Source organism: Aspergillus undulatus (genome assembly GCF_047715775.1).
Source record: "Aspergillus undulatus strain CBS 261.88 unplaced genomic scaffold BDV17scaffold_84, whole genome shotgun sequence".
NCBI lineage: Eukaryota > Fungi > Ascomycota > Eurotiomycetes > Eurotiales > Aspergillaceae > Aspergillus > Aspergillus undulatus.
In genome coordinates this window covers 63,702-79,420 of record NW_027396688.1, presented here as the reverse complement: position 1 = coordinate 79,420, position 15,719 = coordinate 63,702, and the positions used below count along the sequence as shown (strand labels likewise).

Below are 15,719 nucleotides of genomic sequence, written 5' to 3'. Positions count from 1 at the left end.
TAGTACTACTTACCACTCGCAGTGGTCCCTTGCTCTGCACAGTCTTGCATGCTGTTTTGGCATTCGGTCGCTCTTCGCTTGCTTAGCTGGTTATCCTCTCTACAACGAGTCTTATGCTAGTCCAGTTCGAGTTCTACCGGAGTATAAAATGTAGACAGCCGCATTAACGTCGAATGGACATTTCCATTGGAGATCGGTTTTTCTAGCCAAATGAAGTCACTGAATACAGAATGCATTCTGCGCGAATTGGCATTTACTCTATCATGGCAATCCACCATCGCCAGTGCTGTCGAGCGAAGATCTGGACCTCGAGTGGACTTGGAAGCCTGAGGGCTCAGGCATTATGGCGCCGCCTGTTTGCAGCGTTTGCGTGGTCAGCCACAGCATGTGGCTTGACACCCACAGAGGCGGCAGAAGGCCACCTGGAGATTGCTTGACGGGAACTTGAAAGTCGGAGTCTCCTCGAGCTGTTGTTGTCGTCTCTGGCCGGTCTCCTATTCACCAATCCTTGCTTCTTTTCTTAATTCAAGGGACAATGAGGAATTGACCACCTCTCACTTCGCCCACTTACAAACTCACAGAATTCGAATCTCCCCGACTCCTGAACCCATATAAATTGGGGTTCCCCCTCGTTATTGACCCTGACGTCTCCCCGCAAGCACTCGACTTTCCACATACAGAGCACAGTAGAGAGGCCTCTCTCTGCTGCGATCGCTGCACTCCAGCAATATGAGTTACATGAAGAAGGATGAGGATGCCGACCAGACTATGATCAAGCTGGATCGGACCTCCGTTTTCCAAGATGGCAAGACACCGTCGGAGCTCTGTTATTCAGCCCGGGGACGTTGTTGCTGACCTTCTGCCTCCTTTTACAGCACGACTATTCAATACATCACCAATCTCCCCTCGACAATGCCGCACGCTCCTTACCAAGATTGCTGTCCTCGTCTTTACTGGCGAACAATTCCCGACGAACGAAGCGACCACCCTTTTCTTCGGCATCTCGAAGCTATTCCAGAACAAGGATCCCTCGTTACGGCAGATGGTATATCTCATTCTAAAGGAGCTCGCGAACACGGCCGAAGATGTCATCATGTCAACCAGTATCATCATGAAGGATACCGCAGTTGGTAGTGATGTCCTGTACAGGGCCAATGCTATCCGAGCTCTGTGCCGCATCATCGACGTGAGTGCCTCTAAAGAAGCCACCGGGCTTCTGGTTTCTGACAGATGTATAGGCTACTACTGTGCAAGGCATTGAACGATTGATCAAAACAGCTATTGTTGACAAGACCCCCTCGGTATCCTCTGCTGCCCTCGTCTCCTCATATCACCTCCTCCCGATTGCCCGTGACGTGGTCCGAAGATGGCAAAGCGAGACACAGGAAGCGGCTTCATCCTCGAAACAATCGACTGGTTTCCTTGGGTTCGGTGGCAGCTCCCAGGCCCATGCCATCTCACAGTCGAATTTCATGACCCAATACCATGCAATTGGCCTCCTATACCAGATGCGCTCGCACGACCGGATGGCTCTTGTGAAGATGGTTCAACAATATGGTGCCGCAGGCGTAGTGAAGAGTCCCGCTGCCCTCGTTCTTCTTGTGCGCCTGGCCGCGAAGTTGGCCGAGGAGGATCCAGGATTGAGAAAACCCATGATGCAGATGCTTGATGGATGGCTCCGACACAAGCATGAGATGGTGAACTTCGAGGCTGCAAAGGCGATTTGCGACATTAGAGACGCCAGTGATGCCGAAGCCTCACAGGCTGTCCATGTTCTTCAACTATTCCTCTCTTCACCCCGTGCCATCACGAAGTTCGCGGCTATCCGTATTCTTCACCGGTTCGCATCATTCAAGCCTCATGTCGTCAATGTGTGCAACCCTGATATCGAATCACTGATCTCGAACACCAACCGTTCTATCGCCACTTTTGCTATCACCACTCTTTTGAAGACTGGAAACGAGGCGAGCGTTGATCGCTTGATGAAGCAGATCTCTGGATTCATGGCCGACATTACTGATGAATTCAAGATCACCATTGTGGAGGCTATCCGGACACTGTGCCTGAAGTTCCCAAGCAAGCAGGCCGGTATGCTTTCGTTCCTCAGCGGCATTCTACGGGATGAGGGCGGCTATGAATTCAAGCGGAGCGTTGTTGAGAGCATGTTCGACCTCATCAAGTTTGTTCCTGATAGCAAAGAAGATGGTACGCACTTCTTGTTTGTTTTGATCATTTAGATACTGACTCCCGGCAGCCCTCGCGCACCTTTGTGAATTTATCGAGGATTGCGAGTTTACGAAGCTTTCCGTCCGGGTACTACACCTCCTCGGTGTCGAGGGTCCCAAGACTTCGCAGCCGACTAAGTACATCCGCTACATCTACAACCGAGTGGTCCTTGAGAATGCCATTGTTCGCGCTGCTGCCGTAACGGCTCTGGCTAAATTCGGCGTGGGTCAGAAGGACCCTGAGGTTAAGTCTAGCGTTTCTGTTCTCCTTACACGATGCTTGGATGATACCGATGACGAAGTCCGTGACCGTGCTGCTCTCAACCTTCGGTTGATGTCTGAGGAAGATGAGATGGCCAGTCGGTTTGTCAAGAACGGTAAGCACGCTCCTCCGCCGTTTCCTTCCTCGGTGTTTAATAATCCAATCAGAATCAATGTACTCCCTTTCGACTTTCGAGCACCAGCTTGTGATGTATGTGACGTCTAGCGATAAGGGAACCTTCGCTGCTGCGTTTGATGTCTCTACAATCCCGCAAGTCACCCAAGAGCAAGCCTTGGCCGAAGAGCGAAAGCAAAAGCTTACGAGTGCGACGCCGACGCTCAAGGCACCATCAACTGGTCCTCCCAAGGGCGCCAAGGCAAACGGTGTGGCCGAAGCTGCATCCGCAGCGGTTACCCAGAAGTACGCCGAACAGCTCATGCAAATCCCCGAGCTCAAGGCCTATGGTACATTGCTCAAGTCTTCCGTCCCGGTCGAGCTCAGCGAGAGCGAGACGGAGTATGTTGTCACCGCCGTCAAGCACATCTTCAAGGAACATATTGTTCTGCAATATGATATCAAGAACACTCTTCCGGACACTGTTCTGGAGGATGTTACCGTGATGGCGACGCCATCTGAGGACGATACCCTAGAGGAGGAATTCATTGTGCCTGCACCTAAACTGAAGACCGACGAACCGGGCGTCGTATATGTCACATTCAAGAAGCTCGAGGGGGAGCAAAGCGTACCCGTCGTCTCATTCACGAATAACCTCAAGTTCACTAGCAAGGAAATCGACCCCACGACGGGAGAGCCAGAGGATAGCGGATACGAGGATGAATACCAAGTCAACGACCTCGAACTCACAGGCAGCGACTATGTTATCCCCACATTTGCCGGCAGCTTCGATCACGTTTGGGAGCAGACCGGTGCCAATGGCGAGGAAGTCAGCGAGACTCTCCAGCTCAGTAATCTGAAGGGCATCGCAGGTACGTTGAATTTCCTTCTCAGTCTCCATTCTCAACGAATATTAACCAAGTTACAGATGCAACCGAACAGTTAATCTCCGCACTCTCCCTGCAACCCCTAGAAGGAACCGACGTCGCCCTCAGCAACAGCACACACACCCTCAAATTATTCGGAAAGACAGTATTAGGCGGCCGCGTCGCGGCACTTATCAAGATGGCCTACTCCAGCAAAACCGGAGTCACGACCAAGATTACAGTACGCGCCGAAGAAGAAGGCGTTGCCAATGCTGTGATTGCTTCGTTGGCTTAAGCATAAGCTTGAGTCTGTTGTATTGTGTAGCTTCCCAGGTGCGATGCTTCTTTTCTTCCAAGGAAGAAGGTCAGGAGGATGGGTATATCCACTCAGTTCAGGCGATACGATGTTTCTCTACATTTATCTTTTTCCCCGTCTATAATGCAGGTGTCGAGTTAACTAGATGCGATGCGATGCGATGAATGGTTTCCGTTGTGTAGGCGTCTTAAATCCGTTGTTTCTTCTCTTTTTGATTCCTTTTTCCTATTTCCGTTCCTCTATGCTTCTCTTTTTCTTACCTTGATGGTTGATTGCATTTTGGCAAATAAAAGAGTATTTTCTTTCTATTGCGGCCATTTTCATCATATATCCGCATCCTATCGTCGGAGGTAGTACCACAGCGGATGTTGAGTGAGCACTTGAATGACCAGGAGAATAGTTCGCATTCAAAATTGGCTTGATGCCTTTAGGTATCCAAGGCCCTTGTTTGGGCCATGTCCTGGCTCATGCACCTCTTGCATCTATCAAGTCCGTAACAATACATTTCTTCCTCCTACATCCGCGCAGTTATCTGAACGTATCGTATCTCGTAAAGTCATAATGCAATGTAAAAGAATCTATACGCTCAAAATCATGTCCCGCCTAAATCTCCGAGAATTATACCGAAGACCAGAAAAGTGTGCAACAGGCATGTTTCCGCAAACTCAAATATAATAAACACCAGGCTCCACATCCAAAGCAGACTGATGGGTATTGGGGCCGTCAGGTGGAGCTGGAAACGACTTTCTTAGTTCCTCGCGATTGAGTAGAAAGTCATCAACTGCGTCATCGTCCAGATTGCTCTCGTCGGAAACGAAGATGTCAGCAAGTCCCACGGCACGCACGTTGGGAAGGCCGAACTCAAGAGCCTTGAGTAAGCCCTCTGTAGTGAAATATATCGTCGGATCCTGATTGGGATGTCCGAATTCGAGCACTTCCAGGGTAGGAATGCTGATGTGAGAGAGCAGATCGAAGAATGTGCCGTCCACCATGTCTCCGGGGACACTGAGGTATGATAAGGCCGGCGTTAGGGCGAGCAGGGAAGTTATCGCCTCCGGGCTTAGACGGCGGTTGAGACCAGAAATGGTGAGACGCTTTAAGCCGCGGTTCAAGTCGGGACTGCACATGAGACTGCTGAGATTTGAGAGGGAAAGATCGGCGCAATTCTTGAGGGTGAGACTTGTGAGGGACAGTGGCCAGCGGAATGACCGAATGGCATCAGCGGAGAAGTGGCCGCTGAACTGAATACGCCGGAGAAGCCGGGGCCATGGTATTCCGACAGATTCGGTATCTGTGATAGAGGTTGCTTGAGGGAATCGGAGGGTTTGTAGCCTGGGAAGATTGCTCATACTCCTTTTGAGGTCCTTGAAGGGAATAGGCGTAGCCACGAGGGAGAGGTCTAGGTAACGAAGTTTGGAGCATTTCGCGAGCGCCGGGAGGCTATTTGATCCGAAAGAAGCCCTTGGAGCATAGAAGACTTCCAGGTTGTCCTTGACCCGACCGATCAGCCTTGCAGTTAGGCTGGGAGAGCTATGATGGACGAGGGAGCTCAGATCAAGCTTGTGGACGAGGGCTCCGAGGTTCCATTTGCTCCTGCGGACTCCGATCGGCGGACTGACCGTGTTCGCAAATTTTGTAAAGCTGAGACCGCTATCTATTCGGGGTCTCTCCCAGAGCATACTAATTGCGCAGGTGTACCATTGTCGCGAGACGAGACAGCAGGCGTGGAGGCTCTTTTGGCGGGAGGACTCATCGGCAGCGACCTCGTTCAGGATCTGAACGACGATTTCGGTGGGTAGATAAATCGGCGGTGCAGAGGTCATTGAGAGACAGTAGCGAGCGAGCTTCCATTATATTCCGTCATTAATATTGTCCTGGCTAGATCCCTGGGGCTGCTGAAGAGTCTGAAAAAGTTGTTGGCGGAGCAAAAGATTGAGGCGGGGATGATATCATTCGGCGGTTTTGGAGGCGCCGGGGAAGCTCCGATGACTGCCCGCTCCTCCTGTTGACAGCCTTCTTCCCCGACCGCATTCCACTTACCTTAATCTCTTCTCTTGTCTCTTTCGCTACGGACATCTTCTCTCCTTCAATCTTTTCAATTCAAAGCTTGATATGCGTCCTCAGGGCCTTTGTCGGTCCTTGGGTCTGGCCGAACGCGCTTTCAGTCGCTCCTTTCTCCCCGCCGGCCCAGGCCGCCAGAGCATACGGAGCCTCAGCTCTGCGCCACGAGTCCCTGATTTTGCCTTTGCTTTTGAGTAAGTTGAGCGGTAAATTGAGGTCAGTTCATTTGCACTGTTCGCTGGGCTAACGCACCCTAGCATTGATGGCGTCCTCCTCCGATCCTCCACTCCCATACCCGGAGCGGCCGAATCGCTCGCTCTCCTCAAGAAAGAAGGAATTCCGTTTATCCTTTTGACGAACGGCGGCGGAAAACATGAGACAGAACGGGTCGCCGAGATCAGCGAGAAACTTCAGGTCCCATTGGACGCAGATGTTATTATCCAGAGCCACTCCCCTTTCGCCGAGATGGTAAAGGGAACGGAAACACAAACGGCTCTAGAGAACAAGCGCGTACTCGTCATTGGAGGAGATGGTGGTGGCTGCCGTGCTGTAGCAGAGAGGTATGGGTTTCGCGACGTCATAACGCCTGGCGATATCCTCATGGCCAACCCATCCATTTGGCCCTTCTCGAAAGGATTTAGCGATTACTACAAGACCTTCACGAGACCTTTACCTCATAAAGGAGAGCCTGGCGACCCAACAAAGGGTCTCAAGGTCGATGCCATCTTCGTCTTCAATGACCCCCGGGACTGGGCGCTGGACGCCCATATCATTGTTGACCTCCTGCTCTCGTCACAAGGTGTCCTGGGATCATTATCGGAAAAGAATGGTCGCTCCGATCTCCCCAACCGTGGTTACCAACAGGATGGCCAACCACCTCTTTACTTTTCCAACCCGGACCTCTGGTGGGCTGCGGCTTACAGCCTCCCACGTTTAGGCCAGGGCGGTTTCCGCGAAGCTCTGGAAGGCACTTGGAGTGCAATCACTGGTGGACCCAGTAAGGGCGTTGAGCTACAAAAGACAGTTATTGGCAAGCCATCGCAGGGCACATACGAATTTGCGGAAAACCAGCTCCTGCGCAACCGCTCGAGGGCGTTTAGCTTCGAAACATTGAAACCGCTGCGGAATGTTTACATGGTGGGAGACAACCCGGAATCTGATATCCGTGGAGCGAACTCGTACCGAAGTGCGCATGACAGCAAGTGGCACTCCTTGCTTGTGCGGACTGGCGTCTACCGTGGCGGCGAGCCTGCGTGGACTCCAAAGACTATTGTCGATGACGTCCGAAGGGCCGTCGAATGGGGCCTTCAACATTCAAAGTGGGAGGTCCGGTAGGCTATAGATCCCGGACTTGACCCTGCATATGTGCACAGAGCACAGAACCGGAATTCTAGCCAGTTTTTGCAGGCCTTGCGTATATTGAAGATGGCAGGCCAGAGATAACATGCATTGAGCAACCTGTATTGTAGACCGACTGTTGCAATTTATGATATTTATAGATAATACCTGAAACTGCCTTTCACATTAAACTGTCAAGCAATAACTGCCTTGTCGCTGTGTTTCTCTCGTTTTTAGTTGAGCATCAGGGCAGGTATAGATTGGACCTGACCTTGCTAGAAGTAATCACGTGCATGTCCCTCATAGGGCTTAGGGCATGCTCCGCCCGGCGGGGTTGAAGAGCTGCAAGGCCGTTTGCCCGTTGAGTCAACGAGAAGTCCAGGCGCCGAGGAAGTGACTCCAAACTGTCAGTCCTTTACACACTTCTGTAGGGTACATTGATCTTCTCACCCTTTACGAAAGCATCATGGCGGACTCCGAATTGCCCACTCGCCCCAAGCCCGAGGAAACCCCCGCTGCTCCCGTTGCTCCCGCTGCGGAGGGTGCTGAGGGTGCTGAGGGCGGCGAAGGCAAGCTCAGCAAGAGTGCTTTGAAGAAGCTTGCGAAGGATAAGGCCAAGGCCGAGAAGGCGGCGCAGCGAGCTGCCCAAGAACAGGCCCAGGCTGCCGCTGCTGAGGCCAACGACACCGCGAAGGATTTATATGGCGCGATCCCGGAAAACGAAGACGTCCTCCCCAGCACGCAACTCTCCCAGATCGGCGACGAATATTATGAGAAGGAAATCACGGTGGTGGCCCGTGTGGATAATGCCCGAGTTCAGAGTGCCAAGCTGGCTTTCTTGATGCTTCGCCAGCAGGGTTTGAAGGTGCAGGCTGTTATTGCTGCGGCGGAGCCCATCTCGCGACAGATGATCAAATACACTGGTGGTCTGAATGTCAACTCCATTGTTCAAGTTACTGGTACAGTTAAGAAGCCTGGTGTCCCCATTGCGTCTGCGACTCTCAGCAACCACGAAATCCACATCCGCAAGGTTTACATGATCGCCGAAGCGGCTCAACAGCTCCCTATGCAGGTCAAGGATGCAGAGCGGCCACTTCCGGAGGCCACGGAGGAGGGTTTCCAGGTCGACGCTGACGGCGCGCCTATCGTCACCCTCAAGACCCGTCTTGACAACCGTGTCCTCGATCTTCAGACAGCGACCAGCCAGGCTATCACCTGGATCTCCAGCGGTGTTGCGCAGTTGTTCGCAGAATACATGACGAAGAGCGGCTCTCGCTGGATCTCTACGCCGAAGCTAGTGGGTGCTGCCACGGAAGGTGGTAGCGGTGTCTTTGAGGTCAAGTACTTCAAAAGAAACGCCTATCTGGCTCAAAGCCCACAGCTTTACAAGCAGATCTGTATTGCTGGTGACATGGAGAACGTCTTTGAAATTGCACCTGTCTTCCGTGCAGAGGACAGCAACACTCACCGTCACTTGACCGAGGTATTTCTTATCAGAACCTTTTTACATTCTAGAAAGCTGACTGTAACCACTTTCTCTAGTTCACTGGTCTCGATTTCGAAAAGACTTTCCGCTCTCACTACCACGAGGTTCTCGAATTTGCCGAAGACCTCCTTGTTTTCATCCTCACTCAGCTTAAAGAGCGGTACGCCGACCAGATCGCCATTATCCAGAAGTCTTACCCCAAGGCTGGCGACTTCAAGCTCCCCAAGGACGGCAAGGCCCTGCGCCTGAACTACATGGACGGTGTGGCACTTCTGAAGGAAGCAGGCGTGGATGTTTCAGAGCAGGAGCGCTTCGAGAACGACTTCACCACGGCCATGGAGAAGCAGCTCGGCCAGATCATCCGTGAGAAGTACGACACCGATTTCTACGTGCTGGACAAGTTCCCCATGGCTGTCCGCCCCTTCTACACCAAGGCCTGCCCCCAGGATCCCCGCTTCTCCAACTCGTATGACTTCTTCATGCGCGGTGAGGAAATCATGTCGGGTGCCCAGCGTATTCACGATGTGAAGGAGCTGGAGGCGTCCATGATCGCCAAGGGCGTCGACCCCAACCAAGAGGGCTTCGAGGACTACCTCGCTGCTTTCCGCCAGGGCTGTCCTCCTCACGCTGGTGGTGGTCTTGGTCTGAACCGTATTGTCATGTTTTTCCTTGGTCTGCCTAATGTTCGGCTGGCGACTCTGTTCCCTCGTGACCCCCAGCGTCTGCGTCCTTAGACGAAGAATGGTATTTAGACCAAGCTAAAAGAGTAATGAAAATTCAACGATTCACTGTATATATCAATCAAGATTCTGTACTATAATGCGTCGAGGAGTATGCGCTGGAGACTGTGATCTACAGTAGAACCGGATCAAGCTAGCCTAGATGGGGCTAAAACGCCAGCTCCGCGGTCCAGAACCCGAAGCTCTCAGCTCCCCTTCAACCCACCACAACACCCATCACCTCCAGCATGCCGCAAAAGCGAAACTTCCCAGGCTCAGGCCCAAACTCCGGATCATCACCATACTCCAAGCGCGTCCGCGTCTCCTACACAGAAAACGACCAGGACGACGAGGAACCACAGAACTCCGTGACGCCGTACGAGAAGCCTCGCAACCACCCCGTCTTCGGCCAGAAAAGCGCCTTCCCAGGTCTCCATGATGCCGACGGCGATGAGCTATTTTATGGTCCGGCGGAGGATGGACTGGAGTATTTGCGGATGGTCCGGTAAGCTTTTATCTCCTTTGCGCTTTCATTGCGGATTCTGTTGCGACGTGCTTGGCTAAGTTTGCATTCTGGATTTGTCTAGCTTGCGGATGAGGCGAGGTTCGTTTTCCACTTCCATTTCGCATTTAACCCCCTGTTCTTATGATATATGAAGTAAGTGCTTTATTGAAGATGGCTGACTGGCTTTCTCGATTCAGTTCCGAAGCGAACTCCCTGCCTACCCTTTTCAATGCGCCCGCGGCGACGGAGCCGCTGACGGAATCAACCGAAGTGACAGACAGGACAGAACAAACCCAGATACAGCAAGAAGCCGAGCCGAATAAGGACACCAGCCCTTCGAAGCGCGCCCCAGAGGGCATCTATTCCGACGGCGTGTACATCGGTCTTGCGACAACAAAACCCGTCACAGACGAGGTCATCTCTAGTGCACAAGCTAGCTACTACAACCTCCTTTACCACCGGTTTCTTCTCCTACGATCGATTTTAAAATGTACACCACCATCCGAAGCTATATCTGCGCTCGACGACGCGCATCCCATCAGTTTCCCCCGAACATCGAAGAATGCACAAAAGGAATGGCGGCGCTTAGTACTCGCTGTTGATCCTCAGACGGTGCAGCTCGCTTGTATGGATATGGATAGCGTTCTGGGAGTCCTGGTAATCGTGGCGCGACTTATCTCGGAGAATGTGCGAAATGGCGATGCCGTTCTGGTTCGACGCATTGGATCTTGGGCTTGGGGGCTTTTAGGGAAGTGTCGTGAGGCTGGACAATTGGGAGCAAGTGAATTTGGGGAAATCCGAGAGTTGGGTAAACGTGCTGTGAGGATATTGAAGAAAATACGGGAAGAGGAGATGGAGGTGCAGGGAGAAGAGGAGGAGGAGGAGGAGGGATATGAGTCGGGAGCTGAAGACAACCCGCGCGAGGATGGCTTGCAAGGGGAGAAAGTGGACGAGCCTCTTGATGCAACCGTTGTTTCCGACGCAGATCAACCCGGTGCGGAGAAAGCAACTGATGCGGAGCAACTGGAGCAGGCAAAAGCACGACTGGGGGCGCGCATTTCTGCAGCCCTCACGGAGTCAACGCATCAAGAAGAGGAGGTCATAGAAGCTCGAGATAGTGAAGCTCCAGATGTTGATGTAGGGACGCAGACTCGCGCAATGTTGGACATGATCATCACCATCATTGGAGAGCATTATGGCCAGCGGGATCTGCTGGAGGCGCGGGAAGTATGGACTGAAGGGGAAGAGAGGTTCATGTAAATAATTTTCGAAAGATAGTCCTACAAGACCATCAAATCTAGAACACATATACGGTCCACTTTGTAGATACTGCGCCATTGTTTGGCCAAGAATCCAGATCGGGTTTAGCTGAAGCCTGCCATATCGTCACGCTCGGTCTCCAACTCCAACTCCGACTCCAACACTCCCCCATCTTCTCATGCATGGAGCTCCCCCGAGCTACCAATACTATTTAAACTCAACATGGCACCTCCTCTCGAGATCTCCATCCCAACAACCACGACCTCAACCACCTCACCCCCCTTCACAATCTACAACATCACCCTCCGCCTCCCACTCCGCTCCTTCGCCCTCTCAAAGCGCTACTCCGACTTCACAACATTCCACACCACCCTAACATCCCAAACAACAAGCCCACCACCAACCCCCCTCCCCTCCAAATCCTGGTTCTCAAACACCGTCTCCAACGCCTCCCTCCGCGAATCCCGCCGACAAGGCCTAGAATCCTACCTGCGCTCCATAAACGAAGCATCCGACCCGCAATGGCGCAACTCGCCCGCCTGGCGCGCCTTCCTCAATCTGCCTAGCCTAGGCACTAATAATAGCGAGAACATCAGCGCCTCCTCCGCTCGCCTTCACGCCGCAGCTACAGGGCCCAGCGCTCTCAGCGGCGCGGGGGGCGAGCCGATTTCCGATCCGACATTATGGCTGGATTGCTACAGGGATATGAAATCGCAGCTGCATGATGCGCGGTTACATCTGACACGGCGCGACCAGGAGACGACGCCGCAGAGGCAGCATGAGAGTTCGGCGCGGGCGAAGAGCTCTCTTGTTCGTGCGGGGTCGCTCATCACGGCGCTGGAGGACGGGCTGAAGAGGATTGGCGAAAGTAATACCAATATCGACGGAGTCAGCAAGGGTCGTGCTATGCAAACCTCGAGCGCGCTTGGGGACGGCGAAATTCGACGCAGGAAGGACCTCCTTATTAATGCGCGGAAGGAGAAGGACGGGCTAGAGCATTTGCTGAATGCCATGGCGGCGAAGAGCCGCGTGGACAATGCCGTTGCGTCGATTAAGGACAAGGAGGCGCTTACTGGGGGTGCGGGGGGTAGTGGTGCTGGTGGGGGGAGGAGACCTACGAGATCGGGCCGGGTTCTTGGGAAAGAGACGGAGCAGACACGCGAATTGGATAACCAGGGCGTGGTGCAGCTGCAGCGGGATATGATGCAGGAGCAAGATTTGAGTGTGGAGGAGTTGATGAAGGTTGTTAGGCGGCAGAAGGAGCTGGGGATTCAGATTAATGAGGAGTTGGAGGTGCAGAATGAGATGCTTAGGATGGTAGATGAGGATGCGACGAGGTATGTTGTTTTTGGTTCACTTTGCCTGCGCGAATGGTTTGCTGACTTGTTTTTAGGTTGCAGTCGAAGATTGATGTTGGGAAGAAGAGGCTGGGAAAGATCTCATAAGCTATCCGATATCCATATACTCATACACCTCATGTTTCTGTCGCAACCGTTCTCAAGTATATCTGGTCCAGTATTTTAGCGACTGACATCCATTCCCTGCGTTAGAATCAATACCATCCCATTCTCATTATTAGAACATGGTATCTAAACCCCGAATCAAACATAAATGAACACCCGATCAATCCCCAGCTTACTTCGCAGCCAAAAACCCCCTCGCCTCATCCTCTCCGACATCTGAAACCTCCGACTCCCGCTTCTCAATCAACCCCAACTTCCCCCGCCTAATCAACCACCACAATTCCCTCCTCTCCCCCCCAAGCCTCTCCCCCAACAAATCCCCCTTCAACCCTCTCAACCACTCATTATACAGCCCCGGCTCCTCAAACGCAATCAGCTCCTCACGCACAACACCAAGCCCCTCAACGACGCGGTCGTAATTCGCATCGCCAAGACTATGCCGGATTTGGTCTTCGATGATGCAGCGCATCTGCGCGACGGCGTCTCGCGCTGTTTCGATGGTCTCGGCGCTCGCGAGGGTCTGTTTGAATTCGGGGATTGCGTTGTTTGGTGGGATCTTAACGCGTTTTTCTTGCGATAATAGGGCGTCGACGTCGAGGCCTGATAGGGGCTTTTCGGGGGAGCGAGCGCGTTTGCGGCCTTTTGCTTTGGGGGGCACTGATTGGTTTTATCAGTTTGATGGATTTCTGGTATTTATGGGCGAAAAGGGGAGAAGGACATTCATACCTTTCTTGACGTCGGCTACCTCAATGAGCTGTTTCAGAGGGCCTTCTGCATTCTGGAGGAGGTGCTCTGATGGTTGTGAGAACTGGGTTAGGATTTTTGCTGGCGGCGGGATGGGGTCTTTCGGGTTTATAGCGCGTGATCGAATGGCGGCGTTAACGCGATGGAGAACTGGTGAGAAGGAGTCTTCGATAGGGAAGGGCGCTTCCACCAGGTCCCTGGTTCTGTCGTTAATAGTGCGCATATGTCTAGGTTATGTCAAGCAGGGGAATGGCCACATACCCGTCCTCATCCGTGTCCATCATCTCCATGCTATCTACGTATTTGTCCATAGCCTCCTGAAGATCATCGCTTGGGAGGTTGCGGTGCTGCGTGACTACCTTGCCAGACACGGTGATGACCTTGTCGAGAGGTGGAAAGCGGTATGTTCGGACGTCCTCGGCGAATGGTAACTGGACTTCTAGGAGGCATTCGTATTCTGGCTCGATTGAGGGGGCGAGAAGGACCATCAGAGGAGGTTTGTTCTCTTTTGTGACTAGGCGAGCCACTGCGTAGCTCTCTAGCTCGAAGAGAGCGTGAATGAAGGAGGATAGGGCGAGCGCGGCTTTGTCGTTGGGGCGTTGAGCGATGATGATGTTGGTGTTTGATAAGTGCATGTACCGATCGTACTAGGAATGTTAGTCTGCAGATGGGGCGTTAGTTTGAGAGCCACTAACCCGTTCGTTTTGAATGAACCCAACCAACTCCAATGCTGCAGTGGTTTCCATTGTGGTGATATTTGTATCAATTTCGCTGATGTGAACTGCCGTACGTCCGTACTCGTATCCCTTGGCGAGGTCGTCCCGTTCTATGTCGATCTTACCACCAGGAGCACTCTCATCATTTACCTGGTAGGTTCTCAGGTTCCTCACAGATGTGAGAGCACTACCCTCTTCAGGCTGAGTCTCAGGTATGGTGGCCGATGAATCTGGGCCGTCGCCTTGTTGTTCGGCGAGATCTGAGCGCAGAACAAACTGACTGGCCGTGGGGGGTTTCGCTACCATTGTGCGAGGATACCGCTCCACGGGGATGCGTACCGCTGTGTCGTATTCTTTTGGGTCCCCTAATTGGAGGAATCCCTTGAAAGATGCTACTGGCCGGACTGCTTTGACGCGAGGAATCTCCATCTCTTCGACTGCTTGCTGGAGGGTACCGAATACTCCATCGCATTGTTCGGATATAGTCCGCAATAGGGCCTCGTTTTCCGCCTACGGCGTGTCAGCCTTGAAAACGCGCAAGTGCTTGGGTCCCTACCTTGCGTGGATCTTTGTTCTCCTCCTTAGTACCGTACTCAGGATCATCGAAGTCAGGCCCTCTGTGGCTTGTCAGAGCCGTTGCTGAGGAACTGGGCAGCGTCACTCACAAGATGATCAACTCGATGCTATCTTCTTTAACCTTTTCCACTATATCTTCAAGATTTTCACTGTTCATCCGCCCCATGCCATTGGTGATGAGAACAATCTTCCGCTTCCACTTTAGTTTCTTGCAGTGAGTAATGATCATCTGGATTGCTAGGATGAGAGCGGATATAGCTAGGTCGGTCAGCATCCGCATTGAAAGATGAGAGCCTTCAAGGAATGAGTGTACTCACCGTCACCCTTATCGTTGTTGCTGGGTTTGACTTGCTCGCCCAGTTGCCGGATATCAGACATGAGGAATCCGGGCATCCAGTTAGCTTGCAATAAAACCCTGGGAGCTCCTAACATACTGATTGATTGGTGACAAGACAGAGAGATTGGAGAAGTGAGATTCGTCCCCTAGCTCGTTGTCGGTACCTGTTGATCTTTAGTATATATGGTCCCCATAACAATCAATGAGTCTTACCGTCAGTTTTGAGGCCAATAACACCCAACTGTGCCATTTTGCGTCCACTAGCCACCTACACCAGTCAGTAATATTCACAGAAATAGCCTCAGGATACTAACAGTTGTCGTGATTCGGTCCCAGATATACTGCATGGCCCATTCTAGATCAGTGACTTCTCGGCCATTGCGGCGCTCGCCCATGGACTTCCCCACGTCCACAATGTAAACGGTTGCTTCCTTGTCCGCCATGGTGAGTATGGGAAGCGCAAATTAGAGAGCAGACAAGCAATGGGCGGCGGATTGGTTGATAAAGGACCGTCAAAAGGCAGCAGGCGATGAACAACACGGAGACCAGGCAGACGCGCGATATTTCCCAATTTGGAACAGCTCGAACGCGATTGCACATGACATCATAATGGTGCGTGCTGTTAGTCTATATGCGTGGCCTTACGGGCCACAAAAGGGTTCTGCGTGGAATTAAAAGTCCGTCTGCACAACTCGGCGTGGGGATTTCAGTTCGGCCCGCAGAACCTCGGA

At 52.5% G+C, this 15,719-nt stretch overlaps 6 protein-coding genes across 6 annotated transcripts; 4 read left to right on the top strand and 2 right to left on the bottom strand.

The window, feature by feature from the left end:
- The first annotated feature begins 455 nt into the window (after window positions 1–455).
- Window positions 456–4,412, top strand: BDV17DRAFT_276485 (coatomer subunit gamma). The gene is made up of 6 exons (XM_073759339.1): window positions 456–805; window positions 876–1,186; window positions 1,239–2,205; window positions 2,255–2,602; window positions 2,655–3,473; window positions 3,530–4,412. Exons 1-6 carry the CDS (start codon window positions 730–732, stop codon window positions 3,760–3,762), a joined length of 2,754 nt encoding a protein of 917 aa, XP_073610505.1. The 5' UTR covers window positions 456–729; the 3' UTR covers window positions 3,763–4,412.
- Window positions 3,451–4,412, top strand: BDV17DRAFT_276481 (uncharacterized protein). The gene has a single exon (XM_073759338.1). It carries the CDS (start codon window positions 3,934–3,936, stop codon window positions 4,135–4,137), a length of 204 nt encoding a protein of 67 aa, XP_073610504.1. The 5' UTR covers window positions 3,451–3,933; the 3' UTR covers window positions 4,138–4,412.
- Window positions 4,413–5,690, bottom strand: BDV17DRAFT_276480 (F-box domain protein). Its single transcript, XM_073759337.1, has one exon. It carries the CDS (start codon window positions 5,604–5,606, stop codon window positions 4,449–4,451), a length of 1,158 nt encoding a protein of 385 aa, XP_073610503.1. The 5' UTR covers window positions 5,607–5,690; the 3' UTR covers window positions 4,413–4,448.
- Window positions 5,691–5,895: 205 nt separating this feature from the next.
- Window positions 5,896–9,402, top strand: dps1 (putative aspartyl-tRNA synthetase Dps1; the record flags this gene model as incomplete). Its single annotated transcript, XM_073760678.1, has 4 exons — window positions 5,896–6,038; window positions 6,102–7,170; window positions 7,682–8,665; window positions 8,725–9,402. The coding sequence occupies 4 exons, from the start codon at window positions 5,896–5,898 to the stop codon at window positions 9,400–9,402; spliced, it is 2,874 nt and encodes a 957-aa protein (XP_073610502.1).
- Window positions 9,403–9,635: 233 nt separating this feature from the next.
- Window positions 9,636–12,597, top strand: BDV17DRAFT_285261 (uncharacterized protein; the record flags this gene model as incomplete). The annotated part of the gene is made up of 4 exons (XM_073760677.1): window positions 9,636–9,892; window positions 10,090–11,148; window positions 11,341–12,489; window positions 12,546–12,597. 4 exons carry the CDS (start codon window positions 9,636–9,638, stop codon window positions 12,595–12,597), a joined length of 2,517 nt encoding a protein of 838 aa, XP_073610501.1.
- BDV17DRAFT_276472 (ATP-dependent DNA helicase 2 subunit KU80) lies at window positions 12,229–15,596 on the bottom strand. The gene is made up of 10 exons (XM_073759336.1): window positions 15,303–15,596; window positions 15,202–15,256; window positions 15,086–15,152; window positions 14,969–15,036; window positions 14,741–14,909; window positions 14,632–14,692; window positions 14,055–14,585; window positions 13,621–14,006; window positions 13,342–13,556; window positions 12,229–13,272 (listed from the first exon to the last, which is right to left on the bottom strand). The coding sequence occupies exons 1-10, from the start codon at window positions 15,429–15,431 to the stop codon at window positions 12,788–12,790; spliced, it is 2,166 nt and encodes a 721-aa protein (XP_073610500.1). The 5' UTR covers window positions 15,432–15,596; the 3' UTR covers window positions 12,229–12,787.
- Between the last annotated feature and the right edge of the window lie 123 nt (window positions 15,597–15,719).